At 47.1% G+C, this 20,520-nt stretch overlaps 1 protein-coding gene across 29 annotated transcripts in view; it reads right to left on the bottom strand.

Moving 5' to 3' along the window:
- NRXN2 (neurexin 2) overlaps nucleotides 1–20,520 on the bottom strand; it is a 355,281-nt gene that overhangs the window by 228,166 nt on the left and 106,595 nt on the right. For 16 of the 29 annotated variants that reach the window (XM_080985831.1, XM_080985833.1, XM_080985832.1 and 13 more), the window contains 2 exons: nucleotides 20,271–20,300; nucleotides 4,161–4,229 (listed from right to left, as the gene is read on the bottom strand). The exons of 5 other annotated variants lie outside the window; for them this stretch is intronic. In XM_080985831.1, the coding sequence (XP_080841957.1) occupies nucleotides 4,161–4,229; nucleotides 20,271–20,300 (99 nt within the window). The remainder of the gene's footprint in view (nucleotides 1–4,160; nucleotides 4,230–20,270; nucleotides 20,301–20,520) is intronic. 8 more of the 29 variants (XM_080985823.1, XM_080985826.1, XM_080985830.1 and 5 more) reach the window with 4 other exon arrangements.

Below are 20,520 nucleotides of genomic sequence, written 5' to 3'. Positions count from 1 at the left end.
GCTGTCCTTTGGCACTGGCCTCTATTGGAAATGGGGGTGCAGCCCAAAGGAGGAGGAGTGGGGGCCCCCTCAAGAGTTAGCAGTGCATGGACAGCAAGCACACACAGGTCACCTTCTGGCACTTCCAGACAGCGGCTGAATATTTCAAATGGGTTGCTGAAAATGGGCTGTCAGCAGCTGGGTCGGCACATGCCGTGTGTGTGGTTTTTTAAAAAAAAAACACTGGAATTTTTCAAAATGGCACATCTGGATTAAATGGGGGAAGTCAATGACGTCATCATGTGGATACTATGAAAAGCTTAGCATGATCAGCATCCCACAATCACGGTCCTTCTACTAGGATGAGATGCATTGGAATTCCATTTAAATCACAACGATTTTTCCTAAATTTGCACCTATGCACATGAATGAGCATGCCCTGTTTTTCTTGCAACGTACAAGCGGCAACCTGAGTGTGCAAACACATAACAAAGAGGTGGACACTGAGCCCAAGACTTGCGCCACCACCCCCAGTTCTGAAGGAGAGGCAAAGGGGATGGACACCCGCAAAGTGCCAGGCTCAGAGCCCCAAGACACCTACATGGACAAACCTGATGACCAGAGACAACCACAGGGCAGAAGCCTACCTTTGCCTGGTTCCATATATCTAAGGACATTTAACAGACCACTGTATTTTAATATTTTGTTGGAAGCCGCCTCGAGTGGATGGGGAAAACCACCAAATATCCAGGTTAAGAAGCACACCAGAGGCACCTAGAGGTCACAGGCAAGCATGCTCAAGGAAGCTGAGTTGCAACACTTCCTGGAAAAGCCATGGTCTGCTGTCTCTGCCCAAACTCCCTACAAATTTGCATTTCTAAAGTAAGCAAATAAGGCACCAGGCTCCTTCTGGAAGGGTTCGGCCAAGATATGATCACTGAAAATGTCAGTCCTTCCTCTGCATTCGCCCCAGGCCAGATCAGGTGTCTCTTTCTTGGAGAGACCTCCAGCCCACCCTCTAGTCATGCTTCGAAAGTTTCCAATTGCATTTCTCAGAGATGGGCCCTAAAACCTCCCTCTTCTTGACCAGTCATGAGAGCAGATGTGCCCTGTGCTTGCTAAACTGGAGGCATTTTACTTGCAGTTTTTACTGCTGCTGAAGCTGGAAACCAATGCAAGACTATTGAGTAGGTTAAATCATATTTCCAGTCTGTTGTCTGATTTCTTCGTTAAGCGGGATAAGAATGGGGGAAGCCAGCTTAATTCGTAGCTGGACTTAATTAAAAGAAGGCTTCATGGCCTGTTCCTACACACTTCAATTTTGCTGCTAAGGGACTTTTAAAACTCTGTACAGTTCACACACACCGAGGGATAAAATACAATTAATATATACTCCCCTACCTATTAAAACCCATCCCACACTGCGTCTTCCCCTTCTTTGTCTGACACATGTGACCCTCGTCGGTATCCAGTTTCCCTCTGACACCCCCTTTGTCTCTTCAGCCAAACCAATACCAACCTCTCTTCCTCTTCTTCCCTTGAACCGGTCTCACTGCATATGCTGGTTTTCCTCTGTGTTCCCAGATAGACTTTTGAGAATATATTTAGCTCGAAAACCCAATACAGCTCTTTCAAACATAGCCTATCGTTAGCACGCTGGTTATTGATTTTGTTTAACGCCTTTGGTAAATATGCTGATTCCCTTTTTTTGCTACAACAAAATTGATTCTGGGTCTATCTCCGAGGGCCTTGTTAACCCTTGGGGTGCCAAACGATAGAGTGCACTCAGGTCTCAACATCAAAAGATCCTCCCCGAAAGAGGTGCCAGGACTGCACGTGAGAACAGCAGGCTTGCAGGCAACTGCAAACCTTGTTAACACCCACCACAAGTCCTCCACCCCTCTCCCCTGGCACACACAGTTGTCCACAGTTCCACTAGAGGCACTTGGCATTTGCACCCAGAGGAGGCCCCAGCAAAAAGATGCACCATACACAAACAGAGACTGTCCCTTGTCTGCAGGGTTGTGGTTGCACTGTTCTGCTGTGAGGGGGAGGGAGAAAGTTGTCCACGGTGTTTGGTGTGCGCATCACACAAAAACGGGAAACGCTATTCTGGGCCACAGAGGGGAAACGCATGAGCCAAAGTTTCATGCTCCTGCGAATGTTTCGAAATCAAGCAACCCAACAGCGAAATGCCAAAATGTTCACCACTCCAGTGAACTGTTCCCTCTTCCTGGACATCCCATGACACACACAGACAAAGACACAGATTAAGGCTTTTGAAGCACACAAGGGTCCTTTCCTCGCAGGGCACTTTTGCAGATTGTACACACCTTCACCCAATGACATCACCTAAAGCAGCAGCTATATCCAAGTGATCCATACACACAGGTGGGCATTAGTCAAATTAGTGTGTAACAGTGCTCTCCCCCCCCCCCTTACTTAGTGGTTCCACAGACCATATTTATACACACACACAATCTAATGTATCTGTCTTTCTATCTATCAATATATCTAGTCTTTCAGAAGAGAGGGGCTAGAAATTGGTGTGTTAACACACCAATAAACAAGGGCATACAGAAGAACTGCTTCCACCTTTAACCCATCTAGAAACATGGCAAGGGTGAGTGGCACAGCCATGTAGGTCTGCCCCAATCGGAGGTGACCTGCGGAAGCACTATCTCTCTCTCTCTCTGTATACACATGTAGGCAGCAAGCTTTTAGGAAGGGCATACGTGGCACAAAGCGGATTATAACCACTCTTGCGGAATGTGCCTTAGAGTCACAAACAGCATGGGACAGGGAAGTCATGGGGATGGCATCGCATGTACAGCACCTGCCTCCAGCACTGAATGCACATTATCACTACGGACCCTAAATTGGCATGCCATGACCACTGAGCATGCTCAGTTGTCATTGGGCTTTTTTTTTTTTTTTTAAAGTTATAATACACACTTAGTATTTTTTTGTAAGACTTCTGCAAACCCCAGAAGTTCCCTCAAGCGGTGGGCCCTTCTCCGGTCACATTAGCAGTGGCGAATTTTAAAGAACTGCATCAATCAACATCAGATTTAATAATAATAATATTAATAATAGGCACCTATAGCAAATTATGCAGTGCTTGAAATTCTCTCCTCCCAGACTTTTGTAGGAAAGAGTGCCGAAGCATAAGGCTGCAGTCCTGGGTGCAATTTCCTTGGAATAGGCTCCAGTGCACACAGTGGGATTTATTTTCATTCTGATTGCCACCCACCATTTCGCAGTTCCAGCTGAAGGGGATCAGCACCACAATGTCACTTCATGGGCGACTTGGGCTGTGGGACTTGGGTGGCGTCAAACAAGCAATGTGGAAACCGAAAGTCCTGATCATCATGAAGCACATACAATGGCTCCAACACTGCAGCTTTCTCCCACCTGGTGCCCCTCCAGATGTTATGGGTCACTGATGGGGGTGGTAGTCCAAAACATCTGGAGGGGCAGCACATTGGCAAAGGCTTTAGCAGACAGTGGTGGATGCCTAGGTGCCAAAGGGCAGGCAGCAACAGAGCTGCTGAATGTGGGACAACTTAAGTGGCTGTGGGCAAAAGCAAGCTTCTAGGTTTCACCAAACTCTTCAGTCACGTTAAGGTAAAGGTAAAGGGACCCCTGACCATTAGGTCCAGTCATGACCGACTCTGGGGTTGCAGCACTCATCTTGTTTTATTGGCTGAGGGAGCCAGCGTACAGCTTCCAGGTCATGTGGCCAGCATGACGAAGCCGCTTCTGGCGAACCAGAGCAGCGCACGTAAACTCCGTTTACCTTCCCGCCGGAGTGGTACCTATTTATCTATTTGCACTTTTACGTGCTTTTGAACTGCTAGGTTGGCAGGAGCAGGGACCGAGCAACGGGAGCTCACCCCGTCGCGGGGATTCGAACTGCCGACCTTCTGATCGGCAAGCCCACGTTACTAGGAAGCAAAGCCGCAATTAGCAATATTGGCCTTAAGGGAACAAGAAGTGCCACTGTTTCCCAGTCACTTCCACTTATGCGGATGCCAAAAGCCTGCATACTCTATGGCAACGTAAATAAGGTAAGCCAAGCAAAGAGGACCCATTTAACCTAATTTGCACTCCTAATTCAGCTGCAGGCACACAGAGGCTTTGGGGTTGGGGAAAGGAGGAAAGGGAGGGTTTACACTGACCTTTTGATGTCTGGTGCACCTCACTGGCTCCTCTCCCAGCCCCCCCTTCCGAGTACAGTAGGGACCCTACTGGAGAAGCAGAACCACAGCATTAGGGAAGATAGGCCAGAAGCCCCCCAACCCACCCCAGGCACAGCGCATCAGCCCCACATGTGCCTGGACGCCAATGACCAGCTGAACCTCCCAGAGTGCAACAGAAGAACGATCCGTTCCAAAATTGGACTTCTGGGATAAGATGGTTGCAGGTAAACACACACTCACTCCCCCCCCCTCCAAATGTTTCAAATGGCTTAGTAGTAGGAACCCGAAAAGAATTTAAGAAGAGGCAGCCACTTGTCAGGGATGCTGTGCTGACATCCGGCACAGCAGACTCTACATTGACCAAGCAGCTGAACCAAATGACCTCCAAGGTCACACCCAACTCTTTGTTCTATTATTTCGGCAGCAGTTAAGAACTCCCTGGTGGTAAGAGCCGCTCAGTGGTGGAATGGGCTACCTTAGGAGGTAGTGGAGGCTTTTCAACGGAGGTTGTCTGGGATTTATTTTGCTGTGATTCTTGCATTGCAGGGGGCTGGGCTAGATGATCCTTGAGGGTACCTTCCAACTCTACAGTTCTATGATTCTGTGACTTCTCCCCACCACCACCACCACTCACACACACACTTTGTATTTTGAGAATATGAATGCTTGCCGCATTCGCTTTGGGCACAGCACACTCACCCTGGAAAGGGCCCATACAAATAAACACAATCAATATGCTTATATGCGCCCAGAGGTCAAACTGGCTCTACTGGGGAAGCCGCCTGAGACCTTGCTTCCCCACCCTGCCCTCCATTTCAGAGCTAATTCTGGTTATTGTTAAGTCGTCCTGACTACGGTTTGCCTAACTCACCCTTTGCAAACCCGTTTAGGACCGGGGTTGCAAACCAGTTTGCGCTAACTGTGGCTATAGAAAATGATGGCTCAGATGGAATGCCAGCTATAAATAGTGTTATGAGCTGGGATGCATGCAGGCATCCCTCAAAGTACTGGGTACCAGATTCCCCCCCGCCGCCCAATAATTTCTAGAGTTAGTGAATGTAGGCAATTACTAAATGCCTGAAAGTCTTCGCCTGGGTGTGAGACAGCTCAGCAGTGTAAAAATGCAGGCTGAATCAGTTTCCTAGGAAGAAGAACCATAATGTAGTTCAAAGGAAGGGAATGGTTGACTGACACGAGCAGCTACCCTGTGCCAGGCAACAGAGGAGTGTGAGCCCTTCCTCCCATGAGGGGATGGTGAACAGAGACAAAGACCAGGTATAAGATTTTAGTGTAAGCTGGGAGGGGGAAGTTCCAAGTGGACAGTGGGTGGTGATGTAAACCGAAGGAAAGCTGTGGTGTTTTTAAAGAGAGGTTTGAAAATGGGGGCAGGGAGAGGCTGGGCTGGCTGGGAGAGGCTGCACACAGAGGCCGTGGAGCATGGCTGGCTTCTGCTCTGGACCCAGGTTTGCTGAAGCTATCAGGAGAGCAACAAGAGATGCTCCTGGGGTGTAATATTCTGCAATCCCTCCACCAAAACTCCACTGTGCCTAGGGTTGCCACCTTGGCTCTGGCAAAATACAGGACGGGGCTGGGCGGTTGGTGGACAATTTCACTTTCATACACACACACACACGCAATCTGGTGCTGAAGTGACTTCAAAGCAATCCATTACAATCTACTGCAGCCTGACAGGATGGCCCCTCTGGAATTTGTCACACATGCATGTGCATGCAGCCATACACAAGAGTTTGCAAATCTGTCTGTGCTTGGCTACCCAGAGGTTAAATACATGCCCTTTCACACACATGCATTTGGAGAGGATCCCTAACTTGGCAGAAACAGAGAGAGAGAGAACGATCTGAAATAGAGGACAAAACTGCTATCAGTACAGGACATAGCGTTTTACATTGAAATACGGGGCAATCTTGTATTATACAGGGCAGCTGGCAACCCTAAAGGAACACAAACCCCATGAATCTTGGCACATTGCTCGGCAGAGATTGGGGTGGCCGATGACAATCTCATAGCAGCCTGTGTAGTGGAGCCACAGAGCTGCCCTCTCAACACTGGCACTACCAGCTTACCTGGGTGAAGCTGAGGCAGTGAGGCAGGGGCACCAGATTGGCTCTGCCAGGCCCCTGACACTACCCCCAATGTGCCACTGCCCTGCCCCACTCAGGTAAGCTGTGGTGGCATCTGGTGCCGCAAGCTGGCTTCACCCTCCCCCCTTCTACAAACAACAAGCTACAATAGTTATTATAATTATTTATAATATATGTAACCAAAGGGATAGAGATTTAAAATCTCCCAAATGTTTGAAGCCATGGGGTGGGGGGAAGGACTGTTGTTTCCCCACCAGGTGTTTTCAGGGGGGGAAACTAGGATTTGGGGGGATTAAAAAATAATACATAATAATAATCAGTACCATTTTCTAGCACTCTCTAAATATCAACAGTCACTAAGTTCACATAAACCGCATTGTGCATAACTTGGTTTACCACAAAAGTATCGTGTCTGGTTTATCAAAAGTGCTGTACAGTTTCTACAGACAATAATTACAAACTGAATTTGTAAGTTTTTGTTGTAAATGGAGCAACAAGCTACTGTACCATAAAGGAACTTCTTTGGCATCTCTTTGGTTTTGCCAGTTTATGAGGAGCCAGCAAAAAACAGTAAAAGCAGAATCTGTCCACATTCTCACATTCTAGTAAAACAAACTATTGAATATTCTGACAATTATTGTCTCCTTCAGTCCTCCACAGTGTCAAGTAGACAATTTATGGTGTTTTAAACTGGGGGCTATTGTTTTGTTTGGTACTATGATATGTATTTTTGTGTTATTATACTGTAAACCGCGCTGTGATTCTCGGATGAAGGGTAGTATGGAAAGTTAACTAATAAGTAAATAAATAAACAGAGCTGAAAAAAAGAGAGGAGAGGGAACAAAATTCTGTGAACTCTACAAGAAATTTATTCAGTCTCTTTCTCTTAGCTATCACTCACTCTCTATTTCAGTTACTTCATATTTGTCACCATCACATTCTCCATGGGCTTCTCAAAACGGAAGGTTTGCCCAGACTGAAACAAGCTTCTCTCCTTTCGCATGCCAGCTTATTTATTCCTGCGATTGTATGTTGTTTTCAACTTTTTTATCGTTGTGTTTTAATAGTTGTAACCAGCTCTGGAACATTAGGGTGAAGGGCGAGTAAATTATAATTTACTTGATTTGTTATATTTCCAAACTTGGACCAGCTTCTTTCAACATGACGCAGAAGATGGAGGAATCTGAAGTAGGTAAGAAGCAAAAGGAGATAGAGGCTGTGTTGTTGTGGAAAGGCTTTGCCCTCATGTTGCAAGAGGGATATGTTTGGCAGAATCCCAGACTGCCTTCCTCAGCCTGAAGATATTCTGCTCTCTGCAGCACTGGAATGTATCTGTCCAATATCAAGCCCAAAGTGTGCTGCTTGTTTTGTTATCGGGTCAGTGCTATCATCACGGACAATCCTTGCCTTTGAATCTTGGGTCCAACAGAATCTGCAGCAGCGTGAATTGGATGGCAACATAATTGTGTTGCTCTGTGCCTTTCTGCCACCCTCAGACATTTGAGGCCTAGTCAAGAGGGCAGAAAGAGATCCACCAACCATGTTTACAAGAGGAAGGCCAAAAGCAGAGAAGGCACTGGGTCCTCCTTCCTCCCCTTGCGACAATGGTCAAGAGGCAGAAATGCATCTTGCATTTGGGAGCTGAATTCTCAGCTACAAGATTGCATGACCTCAGTGCACATGAATTGTAACGAGCTGATACTGTACACAGTCTTACGTGAAAGTCTTCCCGTTAAAACAATTTTAGAAATCATTTTGGGGGACTAAATAAATGAACACCTCATCTTAAAGGTTTTGTTCATCATTCTAAAAGAAAATATTTCATCATCCATTCCCCCTCCCCCCGGTTTTTCAGGAAAAAGCAAACAAAATGCTTTTTGGTGGGGAGGGTGGAGAAAAACATCCCCCCCCCCAAAAAAATAATAATTCAGGGCCTTCACATCTCTAGAAAGGGATGGAGAATGCAAGTATTTCTTTATTTATTATTTAATCACCTGCCACACATTCTCAAAGCAATGTACAAAATAAGTTAAAAACACAGAAAATAACAGCAGGTAAACACTGCAAAGTAGAAACCCGTGGCAGAGACCCTCCCCAACCAGCTGTGAAAGCTTGTTGGAACAAGAACATTTTCAATTGTTTCTGGAAAGTGCAGCTCGTAGGCGCCTGTCGTATCTCAGCAGGGATGCTCTTACCCAGAACAGGGGCAGCCACACTAAAAGCCCTGCTCCAAGTCACTGGGGAATGGGCTTCTGATATTCTGGGGATTTGAAGGAGAAGCTCTCCAGCAGAAGGCAATGACTCATTGCGTGTATAAGGGGAAAGGTGGAACTTCCAGTAACCTGGTCCTAAGCTGTATTGAACCTTATATGTTACTACCAACCCCTTGAACTTGGCCCTCCAGCAGATTGGCAGCAAGTGCAAATCTCACAAGCAGGCTGTTGTATGCAAGTGATAATTTGCCCCCCACACCAGCTGCACCCTCCTCAACAGTAGCCCCAGAGAAAACTGCAGCAATCCAACCTGCATAGGTCAAGCTATTGTCCAGACCCTGAGACTAATGAAAGTTTTTCCAAGAAGAAGCACTTTACTGGGGTTACAGGGAAGCAACTTTATTTGACAGGGAGTGGAAGTTAATGCTCCCCTGGAGACCATAATGCCATGGGATGTCAGTGGTTCCTCACAGGACCCCCCCCCCCGGCGATGCTGCACCTCTGTCAAAGGAGCAATGGACACACTGTACTTCCTTGGCAGGCAGAGGCCGCCTCTCCCTACCTGGGAGGAGGAACCAAGCACTATGGTGTTCTCTGGATCCAGACCTGCTGGGCTCCAGCAAAAGGCAGGGTTGGCAGGGGCCGCCATAGAAACTCTCAGCCTGTGCATCTTAATTGTTGGTGTCAGAGCTCAGGGCGGGAGGCAGGTGCCTCAGCAAGCCTTACAAAGGAACATAGAAAGCCGCCTTATGCTGAGTTAGACCATGAGGTACCTCTAGCTCAATATCGTCTACACTGGCTGGCAGTAGCTCTCCAGCATTTCAAGCAGGGTTGGGTCGTGGGTTTGAGCCCCATGTTGGGCAAACAATGCCTGCATTGCATGGAGTTGGACTAGATGACCCTTGTGGTACCTTACAATTCTATGATTCTAGAGTGACCTTGGATAGCTGAAACATGGCTTCAAATGCAGATCTCTTTATACCCAAGTGCAGGCATAGGCAAACTCGGCCCTCCAGATGTTTTTGGGACTACAATTCCCATCATCCCTGACCACTGGTCCTGTTAGCTAGGGATCATGGGAGTTGTAGTCCCAAAACATCTGGAGGGCCGAGTTTGCCTATGCCTGCCCAAGTGGATAGTGCAGTTGGTTGGAGCATGGTGCTGATAATGCCAAGGTTGTAGGTTCGATCCCCGTATGGGACAGCTGCATATTCCTGCATTGCAGAGGATTGGACTAGAATTCAGCGGTTCTCAACCTGTGGGTCCCCAGATGTTGTTGGACTACAACTCCTATCATCCCTGAGTTCTGGCCTTGGTAGCTAGGGATGATGGGAGTTGTAGTCCAACAAGATCTGGGGACCCACAGGTTGAGAACCGCTGGACTAGATTATCCTCAGGATGATCCTTCCTACTCTATGATTCTCTGCCAGTCCTACTTGAGAGATGCCAGCAGGGATTAAACGTGGGACCTTCCACATGCAAAGGAGATGCTTTACCACTGAGCTACAGCCCCTCCCCCAGCCAGGCCTCAGGGTAGCTGAGCTGTTCCCTTGCTGGGGTAGCAGGAGGGTCACTGGCCCTGGCCCTGCTCTGGGCTGGCAGGAACAGACAGCAAGGGAGGAGCATGTGATTCCTGCACTGCAGGGGGTTGGACTCAATGAATCTTTGGTCCCCCTTCCAACTCTACAATTCTATGATCAGTGGGTTTTCTTGCTAAAGCACTGATATGCTGCCTTTGGGTTTCCCCAAAGGGGAAAGGTGGCTCTCTGGCTATTGCTGGACTACAAGTCCCAGCATCCCTGACCATTGGCCATGTGGTGAGAATGTGGTAGCCCACCTACACCCTGATGATATAGGCAACAACACCAATCAGAACTGAACACAAACAATGGCAGAAATGCAACCGATCCTTCTGAAAGGCAGATCAGCCCCAAACACCCAACATTAGACCACAACGTCAATATATCTGGGTTCTCCTGCCTGAGGCAAATCCTTAACAAAATGCCTGAAAGAGGTGTTTAAAAGATCAGTAGCACAGCTGTGTAATGAGAGGATAGTACACTCTGGGGGCAACCGTGTTGGTGAATTTTATGTTTCCCTCCCTGAGGTTTTGACAGCTGGGATAGATCAGTTGGTAGAGCACTCTTAATGTCAAGGTTGTGGGTTCAAGCCCCACATTGGGCAAAGGAGTCCCACACTGCAGGGGGTTGGACTAGATGACCCTTGTGCCCCCATCTAATTCTATGATTCTATAAGTGTGCCCTTCTGCATACCAGGCAGGTGACCTGCCATGGAGCTCCATCCCTCACCTGCTGGATCCAGCACCGGGGCTAGAATACTGAAATGCTTTTCAACGGCTCCTGACACCTGTCTATCATTGTGGAGAATGGGCTGGGCTTGGGAGACCTGGATTCAAAATCTCAGTTGGCCACAAAGGTCACATTGAGCTCTGGGTGAGTGGGGCACAAATGCATTCAAATAAATTTGGAGGAGGGTGGCTGCTACTCTTTCTTTGTGAAACCAGCAACCACCATTCCTTCCTTCACAACCTTCAAGTTAGACTGCTGCAAAACAAGCATTCACGGGGCTGCCCTTGATGACAACCTGAGCTATCCAGATAGTAAAAGAGCAGGGATGGACAATGTTTTTTCTCTTGAGAGCCACATCCCCTCCAGAACAGTCTGTTGAGGGCCCCTTGGCAGCAGTGGGCAGGGCTGCAGCCCCCCTTTTCTGCCATCCCTCTCCCAGTTCAACAAACTGCAGGAAGAGGAACAGATCGATCTCGCCAGATGTCTGAACTCATGGCTTACAGGGGATTTTCTGAATTGGGCCCAAGGGCTGCTGCATCATATGGCCCATCCCTGGAGTGAAGAACATAGTGACACATGCACCCTCAGCAATCCAGGAACAGCTCGCAAATTCCCTGCCCCAGGAAATTCATTTGGCTTCCATTCTGGCAGTGTTTCAAAACCAGCAAAAATAAATACATAGCTCTGAAGGTCTGGCTAACTACCTGATCTGGTGTTTCGCTTTTTTATTATTATTTTTGGCCCTGCTCTTCTTCTTTGGGAACTTTTCATTGGCTGTGTTGTTGTTTGCGTTTTTAAATACATTGTCTGTTTCTAATTATTACTATTATCATTATTAATACCTAATTAAACCCTAAACACCAATCATTAGTATCGATTGTGAAGAGCATCCCCGACAAAATCAGGACCTGCTCCCGTAGGACTGTCCCTCCTTCTCCATTTTAAATGTTATTTATCATTTGCTGTGGTACTTTAAAACTGTAAACCATATTGGGTGGCTTTGCAGGAAGGCAGTATATAAATGCAATGGGGGGAAATGAATAATATCTTCCTGCAAAGAATCCTGGGAGTTGTTGTTTCCCAGAGTTCCCTGTGAAGAGGATTGACTGTTAAACCACTCTGGGAATTGGAGCTCTGTGAGGGAAATGAAGGGGGACTCCTAACAATTATCAGTGCTCATAACAAACTACAGTTCCCATGATTCTTTAGGGGAAGAAGCCATTACTATTTAAAGCGGTATCATAGTGTTTTAAACACCTGGTGGTGGATGTGACCCTGACACCCTGTACATGGAAGTGGCTCTTTTCCCCTCTGTAATCTCTTCATGCCAACCCTACAGCTCTGAACCTGGTTTACTGTCGCTTCCAAGGTCAAAGAGGAAACAAGTACCCCTAGCAAAAGACTATCCAACTCCAGGGGCCTAGAATTTCGAGGATCCTTGTGGGGTGGGGTAGGGACCTGCTAGAGCCCCAGCCCCCTAGCAGGGCTCCCGCAGGACAGCCTCTTGCCCTGGGCCTCCCCTGCAACGCTGGTTGGACAAGTTTGGGCAGCTGCCATTTTAAATTTCCCACAATGCCCTTGAGCGACACTGGGGCATGGAGCAAAACTTTAAATGGTGGCTCCTTGGCCACTTGACGCTGCTGCCCGGGGAAGGCCCACCAGCAGAGGAAGCCCCAAGCCCTCCTGCAGCTGGTGCCCCTGGAAAGCCAGGACACTTAGAGGGGAGCCTCTGCCTTTGTTACACGACAAAAGAGGACCCCATTTATGTGATTTCCGTCATGAGAGATATCCCAGGGCCACTGACGTATTTGGAAAACAAACAAGGAAACAATTGAACATAAAACTAAAGTTAATCCATCTAAAACAATTGCAACCATCTGCTAAGTCACATGTGCCAGGATGGCAGCTCACTACTGAGGCCCCCATCCTTCAGGATCTCACAGATATCCTTCATTTATAGTTCCCTGGCTATGCAGGCTGAGGTTGAGAGTAGCTGGAGCCAGAACAACACCTGACCAAGGGGATTCTCCTCCCCTGTCCTGGAGAGTCACCCAAAGCCACACCTGGTTATTATCCAGAGAAATACTATGTTTCTTTTTTTAAAAAAAATAATATTTATTAAGATTTGAAAGGTTACAAAAAGAAAAAATAGAAAACAGCATACTAAGCAAAAACAGAACATCACACCACAATAAAAAAGAAAAAAAGAAAAAGAAAAAAGAAAAAAAAACACAATGAATCTTCCCATAACATCTTTCATTTGCTTGTTTCCTTGACCTCCTCACACCTCCCTTTTTTGTATTCTAGTTCAATTAGCTATTTCAGCAAGTCCTTTCCATCTTTTCCAGTTTATGTCCTCTATTTTATCTTACTATAATGTAACTTTACTTTCCCTCCTTTCACCATTTAACAATCTGTTTTTTTTCTTAATCCTTTACAGCATCTCTGCTAAAACTACATTACTTCATTCCAACCTCCTTCTAACATTCCTTAATTTTACAATGTTTCTGTAAGTAAACTTTAAATTTCTTCCAATCTTCTTCCACCAGCTCTTCTCCCTGGTCTCGGATTCTGCCAGTCATTTCCGCCAGTTCCATGTAGTCCATCACCTTCATCTGCCATTCTTCCCAGGTGGGCAGAGAAATACTATGTTTCCGCCAGTAGGGCTGACTTCCTGCATCAAGGGTGCTATCCATAACTCGGCTCAATGTGGATAGTGAGCCCCTTGTGCCTCTTTTAATTTATCCATGTCTGTGTGGGGTTCCCCTCCAACTGCTGCTGTCCCACACTTTCTCTCCCCTAATTCTGGAGAGTCCCTGTGCCATTGTTTCCCAAACTTACAATAATCACGTACCCCTTCTCGGTAAAAGATAATTTGGGGGTAGTTTTAATAATACTGTTTTATCTTTGAATTGTTTTCTGCAGGTAAATATAAGTATGGTGAAGTAAATTTTTTTTTTTTTAATGCCGTGTAGCCTTTGAAACCTACACTTTGGAAAACAGTGCCTATGCAATTGATGTAGCTCTCCAATTTGGATTTTCAGAGCAAAGGCGACCTCCAGCTTTAGGGAGGAAAATATGTGGGGCACCAGTAGCTGGAGCAGACCACTACATGGATGAGGGGAAATTAAAAGGGGCACTAGGGGGGCACCATCCATATTAAGCCAAGATATGGATGGGCATGGCACCTGGTATCCTACTTGTGGCAGAGGCCTTTGACCTTGCACCTTTGACCTGGTAGCACCAAGATGACCAGTGAGGCCGTACACACCATCCCATCTTCAGACTGGGATTCTGCAACGAGTCTCAGTGGTATGTTTTCTGGCAGCCTCAGTGCAGCCTTGTGTGTTTGTGTGCATGTATGTATGCATGCATGCATGTATGTATGTGGCATCTATCTATCTATCTATCTATCTATCTATACTACTACTAATAATAATTTATTATTTATACCCCGCCCATCTGGCTGGTTTTCCCCAGCCACTCTGGGCGGCTTCCAACAAAATATTAAAATACAATAGTCCTTCAAACATTAAAAGCTTCCCTAAACAGGGCTACCTTCTGATGTCTTCTAAAAGCATAATTGTCCAGAAAGTGGGAGAAGCAACAAGAGGAACAGCCATTTTAGATCTGGTCCTAACCAATGTTGATGACCTGGTTAGTAGGGTAGAAGTGGAAGGATCATTAGGCGCGAGTGATCATGCTCTTCTGAAGTTTACTATACAGCGGAAAGGAGCAGCCAAGCATACCAGGACTCAATTTCTTGACTTTAAGAAAGCCGACTTCATAAAACTTAGGGAAGTGCTGGGTGAGATCCCATGGACAGTAATACTAAAAGGAAAGGGAGTTCATGATGGCTGGGAGTTTGTTAAGAAGGAGATACTAAAAGCACAACTTCAGGCAATACCAATGAGACGGAAACATGGAAGGTGCCTAAAAAAGCCAGGGTGGCTATCTAAAGAACTTTTAACTGAGTTAAGATTAAAAAAGGATGTGTACAAAAAATGGAAAAGGGGGGAAACCACCAAAGAGGAATTCAAACAAATAGCCAGCACGTGTAGACACAAAGTCAGAAAAGCTAAAGCACAGAATGAACTCAGGCTTGCTAGAGAGGTTAAAAGCAACAAAAAAGGCTTTTATGGGTATGTTCGTAGCAAAAGGAAGAACAAAGAAACAGTGGGGTCACTCAGAGGAGAAGATGGTGAAATGCAAACAGGGGACACAGAAAGGGCTGAACTCCTCAATGCCTTCTTTGCCTCAGTCTTCTCCAATAAAGAAAACAATGCCCAACCTGAAGAATTTGGAGCAAATGATTCAGCAAAGGAAACACAGCCCAGAATAACTAAGGAGATAGTACAAGAATACTTGGCTAGTTTAGATGTATTCAAGTCTCCAGGGCCAGATGAACTGCATCCAAGAGTATTAAAAGAACTGGCAGATGTGATCTCAGAACCACTGGCAGTCATCTTTGAGAATTCCTGGAGAACAGGCGAAGTCCCGGCAGACTGGAGGAGGGCAAATGTTGTCCCTATTTTCAAAAAGGGGAAAAGAGAGGACCCAAATAATTACCGCCCAGTCAGTCTGACATCAATACCAGGGAAGATTCTGGAGCAGATCATTAAGCAAACAGTCTGTGAGCACCTAGAAAGGAATGCTGTGATCACCAATAGTCAGCATGGATTTCTGAAAAATAAGTCATGTCAGACTAACCTGATCTCGTTTTTTGACAGAATTACAAGCCTGGTAGATGAAGGGAACGCAGTGGATGTAGCCTACCTTGATTTCAGCAAGGCATTTGACAAGGTGCCCCATGATATTCTTGTAAAGAAGCTGGTAAAATGCGGTCTTGACTATGCTACCACTCAGTGGATTTGTAACTGGCTGACTGACCAAACCCAAAGGGTGCTCATCAATGGTTCCTCTTCATCCTGGAGAAGAGTGACTAGTGGAGTGCCACAGGGTTCTGTCTTGGGCCCGGTCTTATTCAACATCTTTATCAACGACTTGGATGATGGACTCAAGGGCATCCTGATCAAATTTGCAGATGACACCAAACTGGGAGGGGTGGCTAACACCCCAGAGGACAGGATCACACTTCAAAACGACCTTGACAGATTAGAGAACTGGGCAAAAACAAACAAGATGAATTTTAACAGGGAGAAATGTAAAGTACAGAGGCACAAATACAAGATGGGGGGACACCTGGCTTGAGAGCAGTACATGTGAAAAGGATCTAGGAGTCTTGGTTGACCACAAACTTGACATGAGCCAACAGTGTGACGCGGCAGCTAAAAAAGGCAATGCAATTCTGGGCTGCATCAATAGGAGTATATTATCTAGATCAAGGGAAGTAATAGTGCCACTGTATTCTGCTCTGGTCAGACCTCACCTGGAGTACTGTGTCCAGTTCTGGGCACCACAGTTCAAGAAGGACACTGACAAACTGGAACGTGTCCAGAGGAGGGCAACCAAAATGGTCAAAGGCCTGGAAACGATGCCTTATGAGGAACGGCTAAGGGAGCTGGGCATGTTTAGCCTGGAGAAGAGGAGGTTAAGGGGTGATATGATAGCCATGTTCAAATATATAAAAGGATGTCACATAGAGGAGGGAGAAAGGTTGTTTTCTGCTGCTCCAGAGAAGCGGACACGGAGCAATGGATCCAAACTACAAGAAAGAAGATTCCACCTAAACATTAGGAAGAACTTCCTGACAGTAAGAGCTGTTCGACAGTGGAATTTGCTGCCAAGGAGTCTGGTGGAGTCTCCTTCTTTGGAGGTCTTTAAGCAGAGGCTTGACAACCATATGTCAGGAGTGCTCTGATGGTGTTTCCTGCTTGGCAGGGGGTTGGACTCGATGGCCCTTGTGGTCTCTTCCAACTCTATGATTCTATGAAAAGTCTGGTAGTTGTTTTTCTATTTGACATCTGGTCGGAGGGCGTTCCACAGGGCAGGTGCCACTACTGAGAAGGCGCTCTGCCTGGTTCCCTGTAACTTGGCTTCTCGCAGCGAGGGAACCGCCAGAAGGCCCTCGGCGCTGGACCTCAGTGTCCGGGCAGAATGATGTAGGTGGAGACGCTCCTTCAGGTATACTGGACCGAGGCCGTTTAGGACTTTAAAGGTCAGCACCAACACTTTGAATTGTGCTCGGAAACCTACTGGGAGCCAATGTAGGTCTTTCGAGACCGGTGTTATGTGGTCTCGGCAGCCGCTCCCAGTCACCAGTCTAGCTGCTGCATTCTGGATTAGTTGTGGTTTCTGGTAGCCCCACACAGAGCACATTGCAGTAGTCCAAACGAGAGATAACTAGGGCATGCACCACTCTGGTGAGACTTTCCGCAGGCAGATAGGGTCTCAGCCTGCGTACCAGATGGAGATGGCAAACAGCTGTCCTGTACACAGAATTGACCTGCGCCTCCATGGACAGCTACGAGTCCAAAATGACTCCTAGGCTGCGCACCTGGTCCTTCAGGGGCACAGTTACCCCATTCAGGACCAGGGAGTCCTCCACACTTGCCTGCCTCCTGTCCCCCAAAAACAGTACTTCTGTCTTGTCTGTCTGTCTATCTATCTATCTATCTATCTATCTATCTATCTATCTATCGGCACTTAGCCTGAACTAGAAACTGGGAATCAATTACTAGCTGAAGTGAGGCAGGCACACAGCATGACAAAGTTTAGGCATCTACTGAAGACATTTTTGTTCAGGAAGGCTTTCCCTGTGGTATGTCCTGATCATTTATGGAAGATCAATTTTATATTTGATTAAATGCTTTTGTTGTTTTAAGAGCTTGTTGAATTGATTCTACTGCTTTCAGAGCTTGTGTTTCAGTGTTTTATTCTGTTTTTACCCTGTACACCACTGTGATGGCTTTATGCTTTGAAGCTGTCTATAAATTTAATTTAAAAAAAAACCAAACAAACAACAACAAAAAACTTGATACCTCCCCACAAAATGGGTCATATCAAAGTCACAAAATACAATAAATCAGGATTGCTGGTTTATCATGGATTATGGGGCATCTGAAGCATCATTTGGTGCAGGCGCCCCAACCCCTCATTTGCTGGTATAAGAACAAGAGCAAATTCAGGGAGCCATTGTGAAACTTGGCTTGAGACAGCATCCACACCTGGGATCCTGGTCTGTTTCTCTTCCAAGAAACCAGAATCTCTTGCCAGCCTGAAACATGGTTTGCTGCTGGCTGCTGGATCCTGGCTCACTGGGAAGAAACAAGCCCTGATCCTGAATTGGGGCACCACAGGAAACCATGCTTAACTGACCCTCCCTAGTTTGTTCCTCCAGTTCAAACCCTGGGAGGGGAGGAACAGGAGAGATCCAGCCATGTGCACAGCTCATTCCCAAGCCACCATGATAAGCCAGCAACTCTGGCTTTGCCTAAGGATGCCAGTGTCTGGGTGGCCCTGAGGTTGTTGAATCGCCTTCTCTAGGGACCTGGCCCAAGCCATGGTGCTTTCAGACTTTACTCCTGGGGCTTGGTTTCTATTTATTTTAAACATTTACCAAAAGGAAAGGGGGTATGGGCTGTCCCTTGTTCCTAGTACACCTGCATTATGGTTTATTGATATTACGGTTAACGTTTCGGAATGTGAAGCCCATCCTGAAGCTTAACAACATGGCCAGCTTTGATTTGGAGGCTCCCTGACTCCAAACCACACTGGGTCAATGTAAGAAGCAGAGCAAGAGATCAAGGACAAAGCTGGCATCGTGCCAGATTGGGAAAGAATAGAGTCTGAGAACTGAGAGGTCGTCTCACAAAAATGTGGCACCTCCTGGGTGGACTGCAACTTGTCTCCTCATCAGTGCTACCCTCGTGTCTCTTTAAGAAGTCTAACCTCCTCGGACCGACAGGCTTTTCCACAGCCAGCAAAGAGTGCTTTAATACAAGCACTATGGCTGGTTGACTGCTCAGTTGCCCCTCTCTGGTATTCAACCTTGGGTCCCTAGATAGTCCAAACCACATTTCCCATTGGCTAAGCTGGCTGTGCATGATGGCAATTGTAGTCCAACACCATCTAGAGTAGTCCAACACTGTTTAAGAGCGATAAATGTGGCTCTCCAGACATTGCTGGAATCCAACTCCCATCAACCCCACAAACCAGCATGGGTCAGGGGTGATGATGGGAGCTGGGCTCCAGCCACATCTGGAGGGCAACTGTGGGTTTCTCACTTCCCATCCCTTTAGAGCATGATGGTCACACAACAGCCTTGAGCTACTATTGACCACCACTGATAAAAAAAATTGGGAGTGAGGATGACAACTTCTGGGTAGAGAGTTGCCTCTCCTCTAGAAAGAAAAGGAGTTGGCCTTTTTGAAACCAGCCTCCTCCATGCACCCCTTGTGCATGGGGATATGAGCGTGGCCCCTTCTTTTCTCATCAGAGAGGGGCAAACAAAGAGAGAAGCCTCCTGGTCTCCACAAAAGCAGCAAATGACAAGCAAAGCACTTCCCTGCTGGACTCCATCAGGCAGCCAACAAAGTTTAGGAGGTGCCAAGCCCGATTGGCACCTTTCAACTGAGCAGAAGGAAGCCTCCTCTCTTTCAAACCAGGGTGACCCAACAAGGGGCTCCTCTCAGGCTCCCCCCCCCCAAATTATTTTTCCAAGGGAAGCCCACCCCAGTGGCGGAGGAAGCCTCTCTGGCACCCAAGGCGGTGCGAACCGCCTGACTGCGCATGAGTGGCACTCATACGGATACCACACACACGGCAGCCCATACCCTCAGCTGCTCTACAGCTGGGGGGGAGGCAGTGGGCCATCTTGTCACCTCCCCCCCAGGGCGGCACCCAGGGCGGAACGCCCCCTACCCCACCCTTCATACACCCCTGGCCCACCCCCCTCACCAGGCGGTTTCCAATGCACTTGTTCAGATAGCAGGGCGGAAGGGGTGGGGAGGGCTGGGTAAGGGCTGCAGCAAATTCCTGCCACACTTTAGCTGGCCCATCCCAGACCCACTGCGCCTTGGGTGAGGGATGCCAGTTTGTGCCCCCCAGCAGATGAATCCCCAAGAAGGCATCAGAAGCAATCAATGAAGCAAGCCCCACATGGGGCTTGTAATAATCAGATCACCAGCATAAGTCACACAGTTCATCAAAGCTCTGTAGCAGCGACGCAAGATTAAAGGCAGTTTATTTGGCTTCCTCCCTGAAACATGTTTTTTTCTTTTCTTTTCTAATAAACATTCATGTATAAAACACAACCAAAACATTTTCTTTTCTTTTCCCAGCTGCATAAGCGAGAAATCGAGGCAATGTCAGAAACCAACACGGGATGATGAGATGGTTCAAGCAGATGATCCGAGGAGAAAAACCAGAGAGAGAGAGAGAAAGAGAGAGAAAGAGAGCAAAGGAGGGAGATGGAGAAAGAGATGGCAAAGGAGAGAGAGATGGAGAGAGGAAGAGGAGGAGGAAATCAAAAACTCATTTGTGGAAAGAAACTTAAGACCATACCTTGGCTGTTTAGCGTCAGGTGAGCTGGACCTTGAAGGGGAAGGAAAGAAAAAAAGAAAGAAAGAAAAAGACGAGTCATATAAACGCACGGAAAAAAGGAGGGTTTTCCCCTCTTTGCCACAATTTAAAAGCATTTTTTAACTTGTGACAGACATCCAGGCCCCCGGGAGATAGAGAAGGGGGAAGGTTTGAGGGTCGGATGCCGAAACAAACAGAAAGGAGAGAGGAGAAGAAACTCAAAATCCCGGAC

Source organism: Podarcis pityusensis (genome assembly GCF_964106645.2).
Source record: "Podarcis pityusensis genome assembly, chromosome: 16".
NCBI classification, from domain to species: Eukaryota; Metazoa; Chordata; class Lepidosauria; order Squamata; family Lacertidae; genus Podarcis; species Podarcis pityusensis.
The sequence above is the reverse complement of the archived record's forward strand: the minus strand, read 5'-3'. Positions and strand labels throughout refer to the sequence as shown.